Genomic DNA, 25,659 nt, shown 5'->3' on the forward strand with positions numbered 1-25,659 from the left:
TGGCAATCCTAAATTAGCTCAGGGCTAACCAATCACATTCAGAATCACACACCACGTTTATTGGCCTCAACCTGTGTTAAATTGTATTGATTCACATGATTTCAGGATTCATTCAGCAGTTCCTGTAGGTTCTGTCTGCTAGTAGTGCAAAGCAAACACTCAATCATGAGCACCAAGGATCTTAAAAAAAMAAAACAGGGACAAAGTTGTGGAAAGGCACAGATTGGTGTCACAGCTAGGCATACAGTGCATTCGGAAAGTATTCAGACATTTTGTTACATTACAGCTTTATTCTAAAATATTTGAAGGAAGAAAAGAAAAAACATGACAAAGCGAAAACAGTAAAAAAAAAAATGTTTTAAAAATAAACATTTATTTGCATAAGTATTCAGACCATTTACTATGAGACTCAATATTGAGCTCAGGTGCATCCTGTTTCCATTGATCATCCTTGAGATGTTTCTACAACTTGATTGGAGTCCACCTGTGGTAAATTCAATTGATTGGACATGATTTGGAAAGGCACACACCTGTCTATATAAGCTCCCTCAGTTGACAGTGCATGTCAGAGCAGAAACTAAGCCATTAGGTCGAAGGAATTGTCCGTAGAGCTCCGAGACAGGTTTGTGCTGAGGCACACATCTGGGGAAGGGTACCCAAACATTTCTGCAGCATTGAAGGTCCCCAAGAACACAGTAGCCTCCATCAATATTTAATGAGCTGGCCGCCCGGCCAAACTGCGCAATCAGGGGGAAAAGGGCCTTGATCAGGGAGGTTACCAAGAACCCGATGGTCACTCTGATAGAGCTTCAGTGTACTTGGGAGAACCTTCCAGAAGGACAACCATCTCTGCAGCACCACCAATTAGGCCATTATGGTAGAATGACCAGACGGAAGCCACTCCTCAGTTAAAGGCACATGACAGCCCGCTTCGATTATGCCARACGGCACCTAAAGGACTCTCCGACTATGAGAAACAAGATGGCCTGAATGCGAAGCGTCACGTCTGGAGTGCACCTGGCTCCATCCCTACAGTGAAGCATGGTGGTGGCAGAATCATGCTGTGGAGATTATTTTCAGCGGCAGGGACTGGGAGACTAGTCAGGATGAACGGAGCAAAGTACAGAGAGATCCTGGATGAAAACCTGCTCCAGAGCGCTCAGGACCTCAGACTGGGGGTGAATGTTCACCGTCCAACAGGACAATGACCCTAAGCACACAGCCAAGACAACGCATGAGTGGCTTCGGTACAAGTTTCTGAATGTCCTTGAGTGGCCGAGCCAGACCCCGGAATTGAACCCGATCGAACATCCTATTTTCAGGAAATACCTGAAAATAGGTGTGCCGCGACGTTCCCCATCCAACTTGACAGAGCTTGAATGGGATATGCAGAGAAGAATGTTAGAAATTCCCCAAATACAGGAGTGTCAAGCTTGTAACGTCATACCCAAGAAGACTTGTGGCTGTAATCGCTTCCAAAGGTCCTTCAACAAAGTACTGAGTAAAGGGTCTGAATATTTATGTATACTTCAGTTTAGTATTTTTTTATACATTTGCCAAATGATGGGGTATTGTGTGTAGATTGAGGGGAAAAAACAATTTAATCAATTTTAGAATAAGGCTGTGGAAGAAGTCACGGTCTGAATACTTTCCGAATGCGCTGTATTTCTAGAGAAGTCACATGTACACCTCTTGACTGCTGTTTCACTTCTTCATTTTTAATGTCCTCGTTTTGATCCATTGGTCTCCATCAGAATTCAGAGCTTGAAATGTAAAACACAGAAGATTGAATCCTGTCGGTGTAAGATGCATGTTAAACTCATTCCACAGAGGGCAGAGTTTCTGCGCTCCCCCTTGGACTTGATTGATAATTATGGTCACTGGGTAGTAAGGAACTTCCCTCATCTAATTGTCTCGGTCTTAATTGACAGGATAAAAACCAAAAACCAGCAGACACTATGGACACTACTCCATGGAATGAGTTTGACACCCCTGTTTTAAGGCTTTRACCATAAACAATATAAAAAAAATGATATATATTCTCAGTTCTCCTTTTGCAGAAGGAACTGTTCAGACTTATGTGCGTGACAGACTGACTTGAATCCGTTGGCAGCGAAGCCGTGACCTGGTTCAAGCCTGTATCTGACCGCAAAGTTCTGTTAATGTTAGCTAGGTTTCAACCAATTCTCTATATCAGACATTGATTGGCTTACCTTTTTGAGCATGTAACGTATGAATAGAACCCTGATGTACACATTAGGAACACCTTCTCTTTCCATGACAGACTGACCACCTGAATCCAGGTGAAAGCTATGATCCTTTATTGATGTCACTTGTTAAATCCACTTCAATCAGTGTAGATGAAGAAGAGGAGACAGGTTAAAGAAGGTTTATTAAGCCTTTAGACAATTGAGACATGGATTGTCTATATGTGCCATTTAGAGGGTGAATGGGCAAGACAAAATATTGCATTTGAACGGGTTATGGTAGTAGGTGCCAGGCGCACAGGTTTGAGTGTGTCAAGAACTGCAACGCTGCAGAGTTTTTCACGCTGAACAGTTTCCCATGTGTATCAAGAATGGTCCACCACCCAAAGGTTATCCAGCCAACTTGAAACAACTGAGGAAAGGAAGCATTGGWGTCAACATGGGCCAGCATCCCTGTGGAATGCTTTCAACACTTTGTAGTCCATGCCCTGATTAATTGAGGCTGTTCTGAGGGCAAATGGGGGTTCAACTCAATATTMGGAAGTTGTTCCTAATGTTTTGTACACTCGTATGTTTTTGTTTTTTGCCCAGAAGCCCCCAGTGCCCAGGGTCAGGAGGAGATGGAGTGTGGCGCAGCGACCCCTGACCCCACCGATGACGTCACACTGTCTCAGGTAAGGTAATCATCTTCAAATCATATTTTTTGCAGGAATCTCCAATGATTTTTCTGAAAATGATGTGACACTATCAGTCAGAGGTAAGGACATGTTACACTGAAGGACAATGTATGTTTGAGTGTTCGGAGCATTGTGGTCTTAAAGTTAAAAGGCATGCTCTGGAACTTAGGCGATGACTGAGTMTTTTTTTAAACCTCCCGCTTTGGGCTGGATGTGCCAATGTGTAGTTCATACATGCATAATCTATGAGCAGAATTACTGTCTTACCTCAATTAGCTACAAAATCCCTAGTTTGAAAGCRACGGTTTTTCTGKGAGCTGTGCTGCACCATTTTCCCCTACATTTTCCCCCACGGGTACCAGCCTCCTAGCAATTTGACTTCTAGCCAATGAGCTTCAGTCCCTCAACATTTGAGTGACAGCCAACAASTGTTGCACACACATAGTAGAGGGAGAGCAATGATGTGGTGCACATATCTTCACAAATGTGACGTAGTATGCAATTTTCAAGGACCACTTACGGTTCGTGAGCACTACTTTCAGAACTACTGGCTAGAACGTATACAGTAGTACCAGATAATGTCTTTAAGGAACAGGACATCAGTGGAGAGGACAGTCTGAGTGAGGAGGAGAAGGCCAAACGCAGAGTGGAGCGACGCAGAGCCAAGAGGAAGGTGAGCAACACACGCACACACACACACACCTACTCCTCCTGAGCCATAGTGTTTAGTTAAAATACATGAGACCTACATGAGTCCATAGTGAACAACATAGTCATCTGTATTCCTGATGCGTGATGCTGTTTCTATGTTTCTCTCAGCGTCAACGGGAGCGCAAGAAGCTGGAGCAGGTAAAGATGCCTGAGAGCACCGAGCAGGTAAACTCCAAACCAATATTACATGTCTTCTAAATTAATCTGAATCATATGACGATTAGCACCCTAATTTGCAGTAATCAAAAAAAGGAATGGTTTGTATGGAAAGGAATGGTTGTTATAAAAAGGAATGGACAGTTGGCATTCCAGCTAGGTTATGATATGCTCTCTCTAACTGTGTGTGTTTACCAGGACGCTGAAGATGAGGATGATGATGGTGGTGAATCTGAGGAGGAGGAAGCAGATGAGAGCGATTCTGAGCTTGAGGAGGAGGAGCAAGAAGAAGAAAAAGAGGATAGAGCAGCCATTCCTTGCTCCAAGGAGCCTCCCGCCCCATCCCCAGCCCCCTCGGGGACTAAAGGACCCCAGAAGACCGCTGCACGACACTCTGAAGAGGTAGGGATAGATTGACTCCTTCATCTTGGCAATGGCGTAAGAGCCTTGTCCCAGGTCTGCTTGTGCTGTCTGTGACAATGACTATAGGAATTGTAAAGACTGCACAAACTGAGATGGAACCAGGCCAATTATGTAGTGTTGTTGAGTCAAGAAACAGTCTGGGAAGCTACCCAGGCTAGTTTAGGGGAGCCGTCTCTACTTGAGGAGTCTTAATACACACTGATGGGTAACTTTAGTAAACCACTCTCTCTCTCTCACACATATGATTTCTTTATTTTTGTCTCTACTGTAGGAACCGGAGTGGGATGTGAGCTGTGCGTTCTTTGCCAACGCTGCTAGCCACATCAGGCCAAAAGGCTGGACCAAACCTGGTCGCAAGTCCAAGGAGAATGAGGGCAGAACCAGAGAGGTAAGTGGATCGTGAGCATTGGGATATCTACCTTGCTGGCTAGTTGCTATGGTAAGAGTGGTGCTAGCCAGGATATCTAGCTAGCTGGTTGCTGTGGTGGGTGTTTTGTTGATGTCTGTCTCTAAGAGTTGTGGCAACGATAACTAGCTAGTTAGCTACTTAGAAGTTGCACTGGTAGGAGTGTTGTTGGGGTTAAAGATGTTTCTGTGGTAGGTGTGTTGATGATAGCTAGCTAGCTGTCTGCTGTGAGACTTAGGATATCTTGCCATCTAGAAGTCACTGCGTTGTAGAAGTGTTGTTGAGGCTAAGGATAGCTAGGTAGCTAGCTAGTTGGTGAAAGCTTGCTGTTTGATAGCTGTTATAGCAGTGTTGGTGATTACTTGCTGTCTGCACTAAGAGTGTTTAATGGCTAACTGTCTTGCTGGTGGTAGTGTCAGGGCTAAGGATAGCTAGGTACAGTATTATCTACTGTGTAGGAGTGTGGGGTCTAAGGATAGCTAGGTACAGTATCTATCTACTGTGTTAGGAGTGTGGGGTCTAAGGATAGCTAGGTACAGTATCTATTTACTGTGGTAGGAGTGTGGGGTCGGGTGCTAAGGATAGCTAGGTACAGTATCTGTTTACTGTGGTAGGAGTGTGGGGTCTAAGGATAGCTAGGTACAGTATCTATTTACTGTGGTAGGAGTGTGGGGTCTAAGGATAGCTAGGTACAGTATCTATTTACTGTGGTAGGAGTGTGGGGTCTAAGGATAGCTGGTACAGTATTATTTACTGTGGTAGGAGTGTGGGGTCTAAGGATAGCTAGGTACAGTATTATCTACTGTGGTAGGAGTGTGGGGTCTAAGGATAGCTAGGTACAGTATCTACTGTGGTAGGAGTGTGGGGGTCGGGGTTAATGATAGCTAGGTACAGTATCTATTTACTGTGGTAGGAGTGTGGGGTCGGGTCTAAGGATAGCTAGGTAAGTATCTATTTACTGTGGTTGGAGTGTGGGGTCTAAGGATAGCTAGGTACAGTATCTATTTACTGTGGTAGGAGTGTGGGGTCTAAGGATAGCTAGGTACAGTTATCTATCTACTGTGGTAGGAGTGTGGGGTCTAAGGATAGCTAGGTAAGTATCTATTTACTGTGGTTGGAGTGTGGGGTCTAAGGATAGCTAGGTAACGTATCTATTTACTGTGGTAGGAGTGTGGGGTCTAAGGATAGCTAGGTACAGTATATATTTACTGTGGTAGGAGTGTGGGGTCGGGGTCTAAGGATAGCTAGGAGCTAGCTAGTTGGTGAAAGCTTGCTGTTTGATAGCTGTTATAGCAGTGTTGGTGATTACTTGCTGTCTGCACTAAGAGTGTTGATGGATAACTGTCTGCTCTGGTGGTAGTGTCAGGGCTAAGGATAGCTAGGTACAGTATCTACTACTGTGTTGGAGTGTGGGGTCTAAGGATAGCTAGGTAGTATTACTGTGGTAGGAGTGTGGGGTCTAAGGATAGCTAGGTACAGTATCTACTGTGGTAGGAGTGTGGGGTCGGGGTCTAATGATAGCTAGGTACAGTATCTATTTACTGTGGTAGGAGTGTGGGGCGGGTCTAAGGATAGCTAGGTACAATATATTTACTGTGGTAGGAGTGTGGGGTAGGGTCTAAGGATAGCTAGGTACAGTATCTATTTCTGTGGTAGGAGTGTGGGTCGGGGTCTAAGGATAGCTAGGTACAGTATCTATTTACTGTGGTAGGAGTGTGGGGTCGGGGTCTAAGGATAGCTAGGTACAGTATCTATTTACTGTGGTAGAGTGTGGGGTCTAAGGATAGCTAGGTACAGTATCTATTTACTGTGGTAGGAGTGTGGGGTCTAAGGATAGCTAGGTACAGTATCTATCTACTGTGGTAGGAGTGTGGGGTCTAAGGATAGCTAGGTACAGTATCTATTTACTGTGGTAGGAGTGTGGGGTTAAGGATAGCTAGGTACAGTATCTACTGTGGTAGGAGTGTGGGGTCGGGGTCTAATGATAGCTAGGTACAGTATCTATCTACTGTGGTAGGAGTGTGGGGTCTAAGGATAGCTAGGTACAGTATCTATTTACTGTGGTAGGAGTGTGGGGTCTAAGGATAGCTAGGTACAGTATTTTTACTGTGGTAGGAGTGTGGGGTCTAAGGATAGCTAGGTACAGTATATCTATTTACTGTGGTAGGAGTGTGGGGTGTCTAAGGATAGCTAGGTACAGTATCTATTTACTGTGGTAGGAGTGTGGGGTCTAAAGGATAGCTAGGTACAGTATCTATTTCTGTGGTAGGAGTGTGGGGTCTAAGGATAGCTAGGTACAGTATCTATCTACTTGTGGTAGGTTTGGGTCTAAGGATAGCTAGGTACAGATTTATTTATGTGGTAGGAGTTGGGTCTAAGGATAGCTAGGTACAGTATCTATTTACTGTGTAGAGTGTGGGTTCTAAGGATAGCTAGGTACAATATCTATTTACTGTGGTAGGAGTGTGGGGTCGGGGTCTAATGATAGCTAGGTACAATATCTATTTACTACTGTGGTAGGAGTGTGGGGTCTAAGGATAGCTAGGTACAGTATCTATTTACTGTGTAGGAGTGGGGGTCGGGTCTAAGGATAGCTAGGTACAATATCTATTTACTGTGGTAGGAGTGTGGGGTCTAAGGATAGCTAGGTACAGTATCTATTTACTGTGTAGGAGTGTGGGTTCTAAGGATAGCTACGTACAATATCTATTTACTGTGGTAGGAGTTTGGGGTCGGGGTCTAAGGATAGCTAGGTACAGTATCTATTTACTGTGGTAGGAGTGTGGGTTCTAAGGATAGCTAGGTACAATATCTATTTAACTGTGGTAGGAGTTTGGGGTCGGGTCTAAGGATAAAGTAAAGGTTACGTATCTATTTACTGTGGTAGGAGTGTGGGGTCGGGGTCTAAGGATAGCTAGGTACAGTATATATTTACTGTGGTAGGAGTGTGGGGTCGAGGTCTAAGGATAGCTAGGTACAGTATCTATTTAYTGTGGTAGGAGTGTGGGGTCGGGGTCTAAGGATAACTAGGTACAGTATCTGTTTACTGTGTGTTGGCAATAGGTTGCTGTCAGTAGTAGGAGTGTTAACTGTCTACTGTAATAGGGGAGACCAGGGATAAATTGGACGCCTTAGTCTAGAGTTAAAATAGGAACTAATAGATGTGATTATTGAAGAAGAAAAAATACTATCATACCTTTTACTATCATTCTAAATTGCCAGCTCTCTTTTTTGGATTGTCCTGTGGAACATTCCCCATGTGTCTAATGATGTATCATTTTTCAGTAAGATGAGGTCTTTTGATTGGTATAGTTTATGAAAATATTCTGAACAAAAATATAAACACAACAATTTAGTTTTTGTCATTAGTTTTCATCAGGGAAAAACAGGTTGTTGACTAATATTTTTCGTCATAGTTATTGTTGACAAAATTAACACTGCCGTGCAGCCTGTTACGTTTAACCCCGCATACGGGGTCAATTGTAACATTTCACTTCCGCCACTCTCAGTTGAATTGTAAACGACTGGTATGTCCAAGAAACGCAGTTATTGTGTAATGGTAGCTGAGACGTACAGTACCACTCAAAAGTTTGGACACACCTACTCATTCAAGGGTTTTTCTTTATTTTTACTATTCTCTACATTGTAGAATAATAGTGAAGACATCAAAACTATAAAATAACACATGGAATCATGAAGTAACCAAAAAAGTATTTAATATTTGAGATTCTTCAAAGTAGCCACCTTTGCCTTGATGACAGCTTTGCACACTTGGCATTCTCTCCACAAGCTTTATCTGGAATGCTTTTCCAACAGTCTGAAGGAGTTTTCACATATGCTTAGCACTTGTTGGCTGCTTTTGCTTCCCTCTGCGGTCCAACTCATCCCAAACCATCTCAATTGGGTTGAGGTCGGGTGATTTGTGGAGACCAGGTCATCTGATGCAGCACTTCATCACTCTCCTCCTTGGTCAAATAGCCCTTATACAGCCTGGAGATGTGTTGTGTCATTGTCCTGTTGCAAAACTGCTGCAAAACATTGTCCTGTCTGCGTCTCACAAAGAGACGGCGGTTGGAACCAAAAATCTCAAATTTGGACTCATCAGACCAAAGAACACATTTCCACTGGTCTACTGTCCATTGCTCGTGTTTCTTAGCCCAAGCAAGTCTCTTCTTATTGGTGGCCTTTAGTAGTGGTTTCTTTGCCGCAATTTGAACATGAAGGCCTGATTTCACGCAGTCTCCTCTGAACAGTTGATGTTGAGATGTGTGTGTTACTTGAACTCTGTAGCATTTATTTGGACTGCAATCTGAGGTGCAGTTAACTCTAATGAACTTATCCTCTGCAGCATAGGTAACTCTGGGTCTTCCTTTCCTGTGGCGGTCCTCATGAGAGCCAGTTTAAACATAGCGCTTGATGGTTTGTACATGTAGGTGGGGGTGAAGTGACTATGCATAGATAATAAACAGCTAATAGCAGCAGTGTACAAAACAAATGGAGGGGGGGGGGGTCGTCAATGTAATAGTCCGGAGGCTATTTGATTCATTGTTCAGCAGTCTTATGGCTTGGGGGAAGAAGCTGTTAAGGACCATTTTGATCCTAGACTTGGCGCTCCGGTACCGCTTGCTGTGCGGTAGCAGAGAAAACAGTCTATAACTTGGGTGACTGGAGTCTCTGACAATTTCATGGGCTTTCCTCTGACACCACCTGGTATAGAGGTCCTGGATGGCAGGAATGTTGGCCTCAATGATGTACTGGGCCGTACGCACCACCCTCTGTAGTGCCTTACGGTCAGATGTCGAGCAGTTGCCATACCAGGCGGTGATGCAACCGGTCAGGATGCTCTCGATGGAGTAGCTGTATAACTTTTTGAGGATCTGGAGACCCATGCCAAGTCTTTTTAGTCTCCTGAGGGGAAAAGGTTTTGTCGTGCCCTCTTCACGACTGTCTTGGTGTGTTTGGACCATAATAGCTCATTGGTGATGTGGACACCAAGGAACCTGAAACTCCACTACAGGCCGTTGATGTTAATGGAGGCCTGTTCGTCCTGTAGTCCACGATCAGCTCTTTTGTCTTGCTCACGCTGAGGTAGATGTTGTTGTCCTGCCACCATACTGTCAGTTCTCTGACCACCTCCCTATAGGCTGTCTCATCGTTGTCGGTGATCAGGCCTACCACTGTTGTGTCGTCAGCAAACTTATTGATGGTGTTGGAGTCGTGTTTGGCCATGTGGTCGTGGGTGAACAGGAAGTACACACCCCTGAGGGGCCCCAGTGTTGAGGATCAGCGTGCCAGACGTGTTGTTGCCTACCCTTACCAGCTGGGGGTGGCCGGTCAGGAAGTCCAGGATCCAGTTACAGAGGAAGGTGTTTTCAGCCCAGGGTCCTTAGCTTAATGATGAGCTTCGTGGGCATTATGGTGTTGAACGTTGAGCTGTAGTCAATGAACAGCATTCTTACATAGGTGTTCCTTTTGTCCAGGTGGGAAAGGGCAGTGTGTAGTGCGATTGCGTTATCTGTGGCTCTGTTGGGGCGGTATGCGAATTGGAGTGGGTCTAGGGTATACGGGAGGGTGCTATTGATGTGAGCCATGACCAGCCTTTTAAAGCACTTTTGATTACTGTCCAGTGCTATGGGGCGGTAATCATTTAGGCAGGTTACCTTCGCTTCCTTGGGCACAGGGACTATGGTGGTCTGCTTGAAACATGTAGGTATTACAGACTCAGACAAGGAGAGGTTGAAAATGTCAATGAAAACACTTGCCAGTTAGTTCGCGCGTGCTTTGAGTACATGTCCTGGTAATCCATCTGGCCCTATGGCTTTGTGAATGTTGACCTGTTTAAAAGTCTTGCTCACATTGGCTACCGAGAGCATTATCACAGTCATCCAGAACAGCTGGTACTCTTGTGCATGCTTCAGTGTTGCTTACCTTGAGGCAAGCATAAAAGGCATTTAGCTCGTCTGATAGGCTTGCGTCACTAGGCAGGTCGCGTCTGGGTGTACCTTTTGTAGTCTGAAATATTTTTCAAAGCCCTGCCACATTGGCAGGGGGTCAGAGACTGTGTAGTAGGATTCAATCTTAATCCTGTATTGCTTGTTTGATGGTTCATCTGAGGGCAAAGCGGATTTCTTATAAGTGTCCGGATTAGTGTCCCGCTCCTTGAAAGTGGCAGCTCTAGCCTTTAGCTCAATGCAGATGTTGCCTGTAATCCATGGCTTCTGGTTGGGATATGTAGTACGGTCACTGTGTTGATGATGCCGTCGATGCACTTATTGATAAAGCCATTGGAATGTGTTCCCAGGATTCATCCAGTCTGTGCTAGCAAAACAGTCCTGTAGCGTAGCATCCACGTCATCTGACTACTTCCGTGTTGAGCGACTCACTGGTACTTCCTGCTTTAGTTTTTGCTTGTAAGCAGGAATCAGGTAGATAGAATTATGGTCAGATTTCCTAAATGGAGGGCGGGGGAGAGCTTTGTATGCATCTCTGTGTTTGGAGTAAAGGTGGTCTGTAGGTTTTTTATTTAAAAAAATCCCTCTGGTTGCATGTGTGACATGCAGGTAAAAATGTGGTGAAACTGATTTGTTTGCCTGCATTAAAGTCCCTGGCCACTAGGAGTGCCGCTTCTGGGTGAGCATTTTCTTGTTTGATTATGGCCTTAGAGTTGGTTGAGCGTGGTCTTAGTGCCAGCATCGGTCTGTGGTGGTAAATAGACGGCTACAAATAGTTTAGATGAGAACTCTCTTGGTAGATAGTGTGGTCTACAGCTTATCATAAGGTACTCTACCTCAGGCGAGCAATACCTCGAGCTGTTATTGACAAAAAGACACACACCCCCACCCCTCGTCTTACCAGACGTAGCTTCTCTGTTCTGCCGGTGCATTGAAAATCCCTCCAGCTCTATATTATCTGTGTCGTCGTTCAGCAACGACTCAGTGAAACATAAGATATTACAGTTCTTAATGTCCTGTTGGTAGGATAATCATGTTAGCAAGTAGGACGGTTGGCAGTGGGAGTTTACTCGCTCGCCTATAGATTCTCAGAAGGCAGCGTGATTTGCTTCCTCTTTTCCTCCGTCTTTTCTTCACGCAAATGGCAGGGATCTGGGCCTGTTCCCGGGAGAGCAGTATATCTTTCTCGTCAGACTCGTTGAAGGAAAACGCTTCTTCCAGTTCGTGGTGAGTAATCGCTGTTCTGATGTCTAGAAGTTATTTTCGGTCATAAGAGACGGTACCAGAAACATTATGTACAAAATAAGTTTAAAAAATAAGCTATAAAAATAACAAAATAGCACAATTGGTTAGGAACATTAAAACGTCAGCCATCCTCTTCGGCACCATCTTACTATATGTGTTATTTCATAGTTTTGATGTCTTCAATATTATTCTACAATGCAGAAAATAGTAAAATTAAGAAAACCCCTGGAATGAGTAGGTGTAAACTTTTGACTGGTACTGTATGTTTATATAAAAATATTATTCATCCAACTCCAACAATCTTGTCATGAATAAGCAAAAGGCTTTTATCTGGTCTCCCATCGTGTTGATATCTGTAGGTCGTGGCAGGTTCAATGTCCTCCCTAAGGTGAGGTGAACTCTGCATCTGGATGGCATGGTAAACAGTTATTGGAACGTTTATGTGTTTGACCTTGCATAGTCTCACACATACATATACATGGATACACATACACTGCCTCAGTGCACAGGCTAGAGCACGGTCAGTCGTGTCACTGGGTCAGAGGTTACCAACAGTTTTATTTATTTATATATATATATCATTTCCTAGAAAGTCAGTCACATTTTACTGATGTATCCTAGGCCTACGTGCTTTTTATCTAACACTTTTCCACAAAGTGCTTATTAGCATGTTATAACAGCAACCCAGGCCTAAAGCTGCAGGTTACAGTGACAATAAACATCTTCCTAGGTAGGACAAACTCTAGGGAGCTAATATGCGAACAAATTAATGTGTTTGCCTTACTTTTTCGGGAACATGTTCTGGCTTCTTCAGGTGAATGGAACAGATGCTGTGACTAAGAGAAGCGCCTCGTTGACAGGTGAGTGTGTGCGTTTATCCATCCATCCAGGTGTGGCAGCGTTAGGCAGTGATCAATTACACACACTACTCTCTGTACACACCCTCACACACATACGGGTGCACACACACACACCTTGCTGTGCAAACATGCTCAGATGTTGTTTGTACATTTGAGCCTCTGGCTGTGTATGTGCCCTGTAGAAAAAGGGATCAAGCTGGTGCAGGAGGGCCAGTATTCTCAAGCCATCGTTATGTTTACAGAAGCCATCAGATACGACCCAAAGGATTACAGGTAATATCACATCGTTATATGTCTGCATTATATCACTTACTACAGCATGACCTCTGACCTCAATACGCTAGTTACAGTGAGCTCCAAAAGTATTAGGACAGTGACGCCTTTTTTGTTGTTACAGCGGAGGTTAGCATTTTTGGGGGGGTATGATATTTATGCCTCTTAACTTTCTCACTCATCATTATTCACAATTACTTCAGGATTTTCCGTAATCATGGTAGCATCCACATTCATGTAGAAGTGTTTAGAAACATTCTATTCTTATTTACAATAAAAGTGACTCCAAGATGACACTACATTAATTACCGTTCATTTCTATTGGGCACAAAATAATCTGAAACACAACCAAAACAAACAGCAAATGCATCCAACAAGTTTGCGGAGTCACAAGCTTGATGTAGTCACTGTGTTCTAGGAATATGGAACCAACTACTTCACTTTTTATTTCTTTAGTACACAAGTGAATTTGTCCCAATACCTTTCTTCCCTTAAAATGTACAAAMAGTCCTGTAATTTCTGAACGGTTGAAATGGAATGGATGAATGGATGAAAATACCCTCAAATGAATGCTGACAGTCTACAATTTAACCTCATACTCATTGTATCATTTCAAAGCCAAAACAACAACAAATGTGTCCCTGTCCTAATATCAATCAATCAAATGTATTTATAAAGCCCATTTTACATCAGCAGATGTCACAAAGTGCTATACAGTGCTATACAGAAACCCAGCCTAAATCCCCAAACAGCAAGCAATGCAGATGTAGAAGCACGGTGGCTAGGAAAAACTCCCAAGAAAGGCCACAACCTAGGAAGAAATAGAGGAACCAGGCTATGAGGGGTGGCCAGTCCTCTCCTGGCTGTGCCGGGTGGAGATTATAACAGTACATGGCCAATATGTTCAATCGTTCATAGATGACCAGCAGGGTCAAATAATAATAATCACAGTGGTTGTCGAGGGTGTAACAGGTCAGTTGGCTTTTCATAGCCGAGCATTGAGAGTTCGAGACCGTAGGTGCTGTAGAGAGAAATATTAGAAAACAGCACGACCAGGTGGACTGGGGACAGCAAGGAGTCATCAGGCCAGGTAGTCCTGAGGCATGGTCCTAGGGCTCAGGTCCTCCGGGAGCGGGAGAGAGCGAGAATTAGAGGGAGAATACTTAAATTCACACAGGACACTGGATAAGACAGGAGAATTACACCAGACATAACAGCACCCCGACACAAACTATTGCAGCATAGATACTGGAGACTGACTGTGTCTAGCCGACATCAATACATTGGTACAGTACGACATAGACAATAAACCACAGTTTACCCTCTGTGTCTCCGTGTGTGTGTCTCTGTATGTGTGTGTGTGTCTCCGTGTGTGTGTCTCTGTATGTGTGTGTGTGTGTGTCTCCGTGTGTGTGTCTCTGTATGTGTGTGTGTGTGTGTGTCTCCGTGTGTGTTTATCTGTCTGTCCGTCCAGGTTCTTTGGGAACCGGTCGTACTGTTATAGCTGTTTGGAGCAGTACCCCCAGGCCCTGTCTGATGCTGAGAGGTCCATCCAGCTGGCACCTGATTGGCCTAAAGGACACTTCCGCAAGGGCAGTGCACTCATTGGGATGAAGGTGGACCACAGACTGCATAACTGTCCTCTCCTGTTCTTTTGTATTCTATAGGATGCAAATTCTCCGTATAGTGATTATTTACCAATTATATAATATATGTTTATGCAGGCTTGAGGAGTCTTGACCTCCTAAGTGTGTGTATGTGTGTGTGTAGCGGTACAGTGAGGCGGAGAAAGCCATGGAACAGGTGCTGAAGCTGGATAAAGACTGTGAGGAGGCTGTCAACGATCTCTTCAACTGCAAAGTCTTACAGCTTATGGTGAACACACACATCTTTGAATACACACACATGTGGCTATGTGCTACCAACGTGCTCATGATACGTATGGGAAATGGCAATGTATAGCTATAGTTACAGATCTCCTAAACTGTTTCCTAGTCTCCTTTCTTTTATGAAAAGCAGCGGAGGACGGGAAGACTGGAGTTTAGGTTTAGTGCTTTTTCACACTGCTACTCACACAGCTGTTCCATGTACAGTGCCGTGAAAAAGTATTTGCCCCCTTTCTCTATTTTTGAATATTTTTGATACTGAATGTTATCAGATATTCAACCAAAAACCTAATATTAGATACAGGGAACATGTCGCGCTCTGTCGCCCTTTCTGTCGCGCTCTCTCTCTCGCCCGCTCTGACGCGCTCTCTCTCTCTCTCTCGCCCGCTCTGTCTCGCTCTCTCTCTCTCGCCCGCTCTGTCTCGCTCTCTCTCCCGCCCGCTCTGTCGCGCCCGCTCTGTCGCGCTCTCTCGCCCACTCTCGTGGGCTGCAAAAGTAAACATTACACTCACAGAAGTTCCAAAAGAATAAAGACATTACAAATGTCATATTATGTGCATATATACAGTCGTGGCCAAAATTTGAGAATGACACAAATATTAATTTTCACAAAGTATGTTGCCTCAGTTTGTATGATGGCAATTTGCATATACTCCAGAATGTTATGAAGAGTGATCAGATGAATTGCAATTAATTGCAAAGTCCCTCTTTGCCATGCAAATGAACTGAATCCCCCAAAAACATTTCCACTGCATTTCAGCCATGCCACAAAAGGACCAGCTGACATCATGTCAGTGATTCTCTCGTTAACACAGGTGTGAGTGTTGACGAGGACAAGGCTGGAGATCACTCTGTCATGCTGATTGAGTTCGAATAACAGACTGGAAACTTCAAAAGGAGAGTGGTGCTTGGAATCATTGTTCATCCTCTGTCAACCATGGTTACCTGCAAGGAAACACGTTCAGTCATCATTGCTTCGCACAAAAAGGGCTTCACAGGCAAGGATATTGCTGCCAGTAAGATTGCACCTAAATCAACCATTTATCGGATCATCAAGAACTTCAAGGAGAGCGGTTCAATTGTTGTGAAGAAGGCTTCAGGGCGCCCAAGAAAGTCCAGAAAGCGCCAGCACCGTCTCCTAAAGTTGATTCAGCACCACCAGTACAGAACTTGCTCAGGAATGGCAGCAGGCAGGTGTGAGTGCATCTGCACGCACAGTGAGGCGAAGACTTTTGGAGGATGGCCTAGGGTCAAGAAGGGCAGCAAAGAAGCCACTTCTCTCCAGGAAAAACATCAGGGACAGACTGATATTCTGCAAAAGGTACAGGGATTGGACTACTGAGGACTGGGGTAAAGTCATTTTCTCTGATGAATCCCCTTTCCGATTGTTAGGGGCATCCGGAAAAAAGCTTGTCCGGAGAAGACAAGGTGAGCGCTACCATCAGTCCTGTGTCATGCCAACAGTAAAGCATCCTGAGACCATTCATCTGTGGAGTTGCTTCTCAGCCAAGGGAGTGGGCTGACTCACAATTTTGCCTAAGAACACAGCCATGAATAAAGAATGGTACCAACATATCCTCCGAGAGCAACTTCTCCCAACCATCCAGGAACAGTTTGGTGACGAACAATGCCTTTTMCAGCATGATGGAGCACCTTGCCATAAGGCAAAAGTGATAACTAAGTGGCTCGGGTAACAAAACATCGATATTTTGGGTCCATGGCCAGGAAACTCCCCAGACCTTAATCCCATTGAGAACTTGTGGTCAATCCTCAAGAGGCGGGTGGACAAACAAAAACCCACAAATTCTGACAAACTGCATGCATTGATTATGCAAGAATGGGCTGCCATTAGTCAGGATGTGGCCCAGAAGTTAATTGACAGCATGCCAGGGCGGATTGCAGAGGTCTTGAAAAAGAAGGGTCGACACTGCAAATATTGACTCTGCATCAACTTCATGTAATTGTCAATAAAAGCCTTTGACACTTATGAAATGCTTGTAGCTATACTTCAGTATTCCATAGTAACATCTGACAAAAATATCTAAAGGCACTGAAGAAGCAAACTTTGTGGAAATKAATATTTGTGTCATTCTCAACTTTTGGCCACGACTGTACAGTGTTGTAACGATGTGCAAATGGTTAAAATACAAAAGGGAAAATACATAAATATGCGTTGTATTTACAATGGTGTTTGTTCTTCACTGGTTGCCCTTTTCTTGTGGCAACAGGTCACACATCTTGCTGCTGTGATGGCACACTGTGTCACGCCCTGACCTTAGTTTTCTATATTTTCTGTATTATTTTGGTCAGGTCAGGGTGTGACGAGGGTGGGTATGTGTGTTTTTGTCTTGTCTAGGGGTTTTGTTTATCTATGGGGATTTTGTATGTCTAGGTAATGTAGGTTTATGGTGGCCTGAATTGGTTCCCAATCAGAGGCAGCTGTTTATCATTGTCTCTGATTGGGGATCCTATTTAGGTTGCCATTTTCCATTTAGGTTTTCTGGGTAGTTGTCTATGTGGAGTTGCATGTCAGCACCCGTTCTATTTAGCTTCACGTTCGTTTTTGTTACTTTGTTTGTTCAGTGTTCTTCCGTTATTAAAAGAAGAATGTATTCATATCACGCTGCGCCTTGGTCTCCTCAATACGACGAACGTGACACACTGTGGTATTTCACCCAGTAGATATGGGAGTTTATCAAAATTCACTCTCAAGAGAAGACAGGCTATGGCGGCCTTTCTCAATAGCAAGGCTATGCTCACTGAGTCTACATATTCAAATCTTTCCTTAAGTTTGGGTCAGTCACAGTGGTCAGGTATTCTGCCACTGTGTACTCTCTGTTTAAGGCCAAATAGCATTCTAGTTTGCTCTGTTTTTTGTTAATTACTTGACACATTGGAAATAATTATCTTTTTGTTTTCTCATGATTTGGTTGTCTAATTGTGTTGCTGTCCTGGGGTGTCTGTTTGTGTCAGTGAACAGAGCCCCAGGACCAGCTTGCTAAGGGGACTCTTCTCCAGGTTAATCTCTCTTTAGGTGATGGCTTTGTCATAGAAGGTTTGGGAATCGCTTCCTTTTAGGTGGAAGCTCTCCCTCTCGCTCTGTCTCACACTCGTCTCTGTCTCTAGGATCTGGGTTTTGAGGAGGGGCAGAGTGTCTCTCTGCTGGAGCGATTCACCACTCTACAGGCTGTGCTGACCTCACCTGAGGCTTCTAGGGGTGAGGACAAACACCACTGTGCAGGCTGTGCCAGTGGTATGGAAAAACATGCACTTTCTCTTCTTAAGCCTAGAGGGCAGCAATGTCAGGAATTAGTCTAATTTAAATGACATGGGAAGGAAAGGAACACATTTATGAGCTATTGCTGAAATGTAGGTCATACTTTTAAAAAAAATGTGTGATCTAATTCAGTTGTCTAATCTCTTTCCTCAGTGGTGAGCCAGGATTCCTCATTGGGCTTGCCAGGGTAGGTGGATATTAGCCAATCTCGTTGACCCAATAAGGGTCAGGGGTCATGGCCCCAAATAGAAAACATACATTTTTGATTTCCTTATTTGGTGTGGACAAGTATGTAACTTGATGTCTGTGGACATAAGTGATGTCTCTTCCTCCTTCAGGTCCCCGTGTGTGTCTCTCTGGGTGGGGAACGTGACCGCTGAGCTGACTGAGAAACACCTGTTGGACCTCTTTAAAGCTTACGGGGAGATAGACAGCATACGAGTTCTCCACGAGCGGTTCTGTGCCTTCGTCAACTTCAAGAACGCCAACATGGCATCGAGGGCCATGGAGAAACTCAACGTGAGTGGCCTTCAAAAGATGCTGTGGCTTTTTTCAGTTTTTTATTTTGTATGTCTGTTTTAACTTTCTATTCTATTGACCTTAATGTATTAGTATGTGTGTTCCCCCACAGGGCTACAGTATAGAGAACACAAGGTTGGTGGTTCGCTACCCAGACCACCGCAGCCAGAGGGTTCTGCCCATCCCCCTCAAGACCAGCCCCCTTGCATTGCAACAGGCAGCTGCTGGGTAAGAAAACACCCTTTTAAAGCTGAGATCTGTGAAAGGTGAACCCCCCCCCCCCCCCCTCCCACAGGCACTTAACCTAAAACTGCAAAAGGTGGAATAGTTATCCCTTCTCCAGAGTCAGATGAACTCATTGATACCCTTTTTATGTCTGGAACCAGTATGAAAAAAGTTGGAGGTAGTTTCACGAGCCAATGCTAACCAGCCTTAGTGCAGTGACTGGATGTCAATGGTATCTACTAGTATGCTAGCAGTTACAATAGACTTCCAGTCATTGTGCTAATGCTAGTTAGCAATTGCACTAACGCTAGTTAGCAACTGCACACAGAGACATAAAAATGTATTCCACAAGTTAAACTCAGGGTTCAACCCAAAGAATGTAGGCGCAGTGCCACCTTGCTGACTGTCTGCACCACTATGTTAAAAAAAACATTTGTTATGATATTTTTTTTGCCCTAGATTACAGGTGTTCAAAAACACAATCTCGGGCCTCCCAAACAGCCGTACTCAGCAGCACCATCTTGTTAAAAAATCCATATGAAAAGCCCTCATCTAACTCTGGGGAAGTAGATAAAGAGCTTCATTGCCAAAATCATGAAGTATCCCTTTAAAATAAAGCAAGAGGAAATCCGTTGACGATGAGCTACGTGGCCCACTTTAACATTTTGTATAATTTCATCCCAAAATCTAATTTTTGTAACCTTCTAACCTTCTTGCCCCTTCTCCAGTCCCAGACGTTGTGGCCCAGTGAACGGAGACGAGTGTTACTTCTGGAGGACCACCGGCTGCCATTTTGGGGACAAGTGTCGCTACAAACACATTGCTGAACAGAGTGGCAAAGACAGGAAGCCCTGGCAGCCCTGAGCACCGTTTCAAATTAAATACATTTTTATTTGTCACATGCACCCAATACAACTGGTGTAGACTTCACCGTGAAATGTTTCCTCCTCAATTCTGGCCTTCTATAAAAAACTGGGACCCCGTTATGACGATGGACTCAATATTAAATGGACAGTGTAGGACTTGTTGTTGTGATGGAGGCGAATGTTCAGACTAATAAAATGGAGGACAGCATAATGAGTGCTATAATAGAAGAGCATTATGACTGTAATAATGGACCAGAAGACATCAGCAGTCCCCCTTGACCGCAGCTGGGCCTTTAGGCTTTGCATGGCAACGAACCTCAACACCTTGAAGCCTTAAAACCTTGATAGCCTTACAGCTAGCCCTACGGCTAACATCAGTACTATTTCTGTCTGGGGTTTGTGGCATAGGGAACTGGGCTCTCCACCTCATCCTCATCTCCCATCCATGTCTCTCTCTTCCCATGCCAATACCACCAGACCAGAACGGACCAGGCCCGGCCATGCTCTCCACACCAAAGGAGAACCAATAACCACCCAGACCACCACACCAAAGACCCAGCAGCCATCCAGCCTGCAGCAGATTCWACCTGATGTTTCAGTTCATCCCTAAGAGAGGCTCCTCCCTTCCACTCTGCGTTGCTGCTAAGTAACCTGCCTACTAAAATGGTCATGTTAGTTAGGCACCAAATGGAATTAAAAGGACTGAAACAGAGAGGGACTACCTGTGTTTCTCCAATATGAAACACTCCTTTTCCTTTGCCACACATTTWCAAACGTTTTCCTTGTCATGCCTTAATGAACATGGCCCAGGGCTTGCAATACAGTGGGCTATGGGCTCTGTGCTATTGGCCTTAGGTAAATGGGCCATTGCAATKTGTGGGTGGAGCAGAGAGGTATACCACCAATTTAACAGAGCACCTTGTTTTTCAATGTATTATTCCATGTTTCATTTTACTATTGTACCTGATGGCAAACAGCTTAAATGCACACTCTAAATCTGTTGGGTGATTTTGACACAGAACTGACACCAACTTTTTTCTATGTTTGTCAGGGTTTGTTTAAAGTTGAGTTTGCCAGCCCTTAAAATATCTGGAAAATAAGCATCTTGTTTGAAAAATGAACCATATGTTTCTTGCTCTCTGTTTCAATCTACCCTCTCTAGACCTTGCACCTTCCCAATGTGTCCTATTAAAGGACAGTGTCACTGAATGTCTGTAGGCAAGACCGAAGCTTGAGGGTACATCTCAGCAGTCTAAAGTGGCTAGCTGAAGCTATGTAAGACCAAGCTAGCTGAGTCTTTGGTTTACATCTGTCTGATTTTACTAATGGTACAGTAGTTATTGGAGGTTGGTTTTCAGGAATGGGTTCACCACTTTGCAGTAAAGCCCTCTTAGGCTCTTCTCACACTATCGTCTGTCCCTGCAGCGTTAGACTGTCATTCTGTCCCTGTGTCATTTTTAAGCTGTCAAGAGCTGTCCGAGTGAGGGTGACACCCAACACTGTAGGGGAGAGGCTTTGGACACGGAACTACATCTACTTTCCCATTGTTGTGTTCCTCTTCAGATTTTCACCATTCTGTAGACCCAAGGCTTCCATGTCAGTATTTAGTCTGAACCAAAGAATGCTTGTAGACAACCAAAGGCTGTCTGCACTGGTAATACGTGTAAGCTGTTTCTTTATTCTGTCACTCAAGCCTTCAAATGCAAATGGATAACTTCTCCGAGACCCAGTGAATCAAAACAAGCCTCTCGTGGTGAGGAGCTGTAGCTGCCACTATAAATGGAAAAGTAATTTTTCTTAGTCCACACTACTCTATATCTCAAACTGTGTACAGACGAGTGCAGGCTATTTATTTGAGTATTTATATGTATATTTGCTTTACCTGTGAGACCATAGTGGTTGGTATATGATTCAAATTCAAATGATGACTCACCAGCCGCTAGAACTTTCTGGGATGGTTTGTAGTAGTACAATGCATATTCTCCATTTAAGTGATTTTTAGTCCAGGACTAAGCTTAGTCTGGGAAATCAGCACTATCTGTGTAGTAACTGTTGAGAGAAAGAATTGTTATTAAATGTGGTGGGAGTTTCTGCTCTTTTGTGGTTGCCTGGTTTTCGGCTTCGTAGAGATTGGTCAAAGAAATCAGAACTTCATATTAGGATAAGGTCACATGAGAAAACGCTATACTATTATCTTTAAAAAACTCACAGAAGTGTGTTTTCTTAGTTCAGTGATCCCAAGTACACAGTATTCACTAATTTGGGCAAATGCATGTTTTATGAGTTTGATAGAAATTAATAATAAAGTATTTATGTGCGAAGCCCAGTTTTAGTATGAGTCCATTTCTCTCTAGTCCCAATTTCAGGAGAAAGTGTTTTTTAATGACTATGTACTCCACAAAACTTTTAACTCAAGCAATGTAATCTCTGTTCATTCCAAATTGACCAAATATTTTAAATGTGTGAAAGAGTCTGCCAAAGAGTCCTTTTGTACATAATATATTAATTCAAATAATTTCAGCCTCTCAGTCAATCTTTCTGTTTTCTTCCTGCCGTTATGGTATACAGTGCATTCAGAACCCTTGAAAATGTCTTAATTTTGTAACGTGAAAGCCTTATTCTAAAATGTATTAAAAAAATAAAATAAAATGACATCATAAATCTACACACAATACCCTACAACGACAAAGCAAAAACAGGTTTTTAGAATGTTTAGCTGATTTATAAATAAAAAAATACATACCTTATTTACATAAGTATTTACTATGAGACTCTAAATTGAGCTCAGGGAACTGATGGTCACTCTGACAGATCTCCAGAGTTCCTCTGTGGAGATGTGAGAAACTTCCAGAAGGACAACCAACTCTGCAGCACTCCACCAATCAGGCCTTTATTGGAGAGTGGCCAGACGGAAGACACTCCTCAGTAAAAGGCACATGACAGCCCGCTTGGAGTTTGCCAAAAGTCTCCTAAAGGACTCTCAAACCATGATTAACAAGATTCTCAGGTCTGATGAGACCAAGATTGAATTATTTGGCCTGAATGCCAAGCGTCATGTCTGGAGGAAACCTGGCACCATCCCTATAGTGAAGCATGGTGGTGTCAGCATCATGCTGTGGGGATGTTTTTCAGCGGCAGGGACTAGGAGACTAGTCCGGATCGAGGAAAAGATGAACGGAGCAAAGTACAGGGAGATCCCAGGACAAGTCTCTGAATGTCCTTGGGTGGCCAAGCCAGAGTCCGGACTTGAACCCGATCAAACATCTCTGGAGAGACCTGAAAATAGCTGTGCAGCGACGCTCCCCATCAAACCTGACAGAGCTTGAGAGAATCTGCAGAGAAGAATGGGAGAAACTCCCCAAATACAGGTGTGCCAAGCTTGTAGAGTCATACCCAAGAAGACTCGAGGCTGTAATCGCTGACAAAGGTGCTTCAACAAAGTACTGAGTAAAAGGTCTCAATACTTATGTAAAGGTGATATTTCAGTTCTATATTTTTATAAATGAGCAAAAATGTCTAAACCCGTTTTTGCTTTGTCATTATGGGGTATTGTGTGTAGATTGATGAGGGGGGAAAAAAACTATTTAAGCAATTTTAGAATAAGGCTGTAACGTAAAAAAAAAATGGTCTGAGGTCTGAACACTATCTGGATGCACTGTATGTTAACCAGTGGAGTCATCCTCCTCACATAAGTACACACCCTATTCTATTCACTGTATGTTAACCAGTGGAGTCATCCTCCTCACACAAGTACACACCCTATTCTNCCTCACACAAGTACACACCCTATTCTATTCACTGTATGTTAACCAGTGGAGTCATCCTCCTCACACAAGTACACACCCTATTCTATTCACTGTATTCATGGCACTGCACAACTGTCCTATTCTGGTACATATTCTGCACTTGTGGTTATTTATCAACTATATAAAATATGGTTATGCAGACCACTGAAGGTAAGTGTGCTTGTCTGTGTGGAGAGGTACAGTGAGGTGGAGAAAGCCATGCAACAGGTGCTGAAGATGGATAAAGACTGTGAGGAGGCTGTCAACGAACTCTTCAACTGCAGTCTTACAGCTTATGGTAAACACACAGATGACTGATTATAGTGGGTTAGAAGTAAAATCAGCCCAAAAAGATTCCCTTTTTCAGGACCTTGTCTTTCAAAGATAATTCGTAAAAAATCTAAATAACTTCRCAGATCTTCATTGTAAAGGGTTTAAACACTGTTTCCCACTCTTGTTCAATGAACCGTAAACAAATAATGAACATGCACTTGGGGAGCGGTCGTTAAGATACTAACGGTAGGCAATTAAGGTCACAGTTATGAAAACTTAGGACACTAAAGAGGCCTTTCTACTGACTGAAAAACACCAAAAGAAAGATGCCCAGGGTCCCTGCTCATCTGCGTTACATGCCTTAGGCATGCTGCAAGGAGGCATGAGGACTGCAGATGTGGCCAGGGCAATAAATTGTATTGTCCGTACTGTGAGACTCCTAAGACAGCACTACAGGGAGACAGGACGGACAGCTGATCATACTCACAGTGGCAGACCACATGTAACAACACCTGTACAGGATCGGTACATCCAAACATCACACCGACAGGTACAGGATGATAACAACAACTGCCCGAGTTACACCAGGAACGCACAATCCCTCCATCAGTGCTCAGACTGTCCGCAATATGCTGAGAGAGGCTGGACTAAGGGCTTGTAGGCCTGTTGTAAGGCAGGTCCTCACCAGACATCACCGGCAACAACGCCGCCTATGGGCACAAACCCACCATCGCTGGACCAGACAGGACTGGCAAAAAGTGCTCTTCACTTGACGAGTTGCGGTTTTGTCTCACCAGGGGTGATGGTCGGAGGAATGAGCATTATACCGAGGCCTGTACTCTGGAGTGGGATCGATTTGGAGGTGGAGGGTCCGTCATGGTCATGGTGTGTCACAGCATCATCGGACTGAGCTTGTTGTCATTGCAGTCAATCTCAACACTGTGCGTTACAGGGAAGACTCCTCCCTCATGTGGTACCCTTCCTGTAGGCTCATCCTGACATGACCCTCCAGCATGACTGCCACCAGCCATATTGCTCGTTCTGTGCGTGATTTCCTGCAAAACAGGAATGTCAGTGTTCTGCCATGGCCAGCGAAGAGCCCGGATCTCAATCCCATTGAGCACATCTTGGACCTGTTGGATCGGAGGGTGAGGGCTTGGGCCATTCCCCCCAGAAATGTCCGGGAACATGCAGGTGCCTTGGTGGAAGAGTGGGGTAACATCTCACAGCAAGAACTGGAAAATCTGGAGCAGTCCATGAGGAAGAGATGCACTGCAGAACTTAATGCAGCTGGTGGCCACACCAGATACTGACTGTTACCTTTGTTGTGGGACACATTATTCCATTTCTGTTAGTCACATGTCTGTGGAACTTCTTCAGTTTATGTCTCAGTTGTTGAATCTTGTTATGTTCATACAAATATTCTTATACCGTTACGTTTTGCTGAAAATAAACGCAGTTGACAGTGAGAGGACGTTTCTTTTTTTGCTGAGTTTATTTTATGTTCGCAGAGTGTGGTTTAGCTTGCTTAACACCAGGGGGCGTAGTATAATCTATAATACTAAACTCCACACAAACTGAAGGGAGAGTGAGGCGTTATATATACCTTGTGTATTTAGTTTTCCAGAAAAGGCATTGACATTTTGGTTTAAGTCACTCCTGTGACACTCACTAGCCTAATTCAGAGCTGCTGCTGATCAGATGGGCTATATGGTGGCCCTATCATCACACACAGAAGGAAGCTGAGAGGAAACGATGGAGGATTGTGTATGTAAGCAAGATAAAAGCGTACGGTGGTTAGTATGCGTGATGGAGGATGGATTGTGTTGGGGTGTGTGTTTTGTCACAGATAATAGTTTATTGTGGTTAGTATGTGCGGTGGATGCAGTAAGGAGAATGTAACCACTAACCAGGTGGAG

General features: G+C 44.0%; 1 protein-coding gene across 4 annotated transcripts in view; it reads left to right on the forward strand.

Moving 5' to 3' along the window:
- LOC112072005 (tetratricopeptide repeat protein 31) overlaps positions 1–22,197 on the forward strand; it is a 34,369-nt gene extending 12,172 nt beyond the window's left edge. Inside the window, exons 2-15 of one of the 4 annotated variants that reach the window (XM_070439605.1) lie at positions 2,799–2,881; positions 3,480–3,557; positions 3,704–3,760; positions 3,950–4,153; positions 4,446–4,562; positions 12,591–12,636; positions 12,819–12,909; positions 14,384–14,525; positions 14,680–14,784; positions 17,922–18,012; positions 18,226–18,259; positions 18,411–18,591; positions 18,704–18,819; positions 19,545–22,197. In XM_070439605.1, the coding sequence (XP_070295706.1) occupies positions 2,799–2,881; positions 3,480–3,557; positions 3,704–3,760; positions 3,950–4,153; positions 4,446–4,562; positions 12,591–12,636; positions 12,819–12,909; positions 14,384–14,525; positions 14,680–14,784; positions 17,922–18,012; positions 18,226–18,259; positions 18,411–18,591; positions 18,704–18,819; positions 19,545–19,680 (1,481 nt within the window). In that variant the 3' untranslated portion in view covers positions 19,681–22,197. Of the gene's footprint in view, positions 1–2,798; positions 2,887–3,473; positions 3,558–3,703; positions 3,761–3,949; positions 4,154–4,445; positions 4,563–12,590; positions 12,637–12,818; positions 12,910–14,383; positions 14,526–14,679; positions 14,785–17,921; positions 18,013–18,225; positions 18,260–18,410; positions 18,592–18,703; positions 18,820–19,544 lie in introns of all 4 variants that reach the window. The other 3 variants (XM_070439604.1, XM_070439606.1, XM_024139413.2) reach the window with 3 other exon arrangements.
- The last annotated feature ends 3,462 nt before the right edge of the window (positions 22,198–25,659 follow it).

The sequence above is a fragment of the Salvelinus sp. IW2-2015 genome, unplaced genomic scaffold (genome assembly GCF_002910315.2).
Source record: "Salvelinus sp. IW2-2015 unplaced genomic scaffold, ASM291031v2 Un_scaffold1798, whole genome shotgun sequence".
NCBI lineage: Eukaryota > Metazoa > Chordata > Actinopteri > Salmoniformes > Salmonidae > Salvelinus > Salvelinus sp. IW2-2015.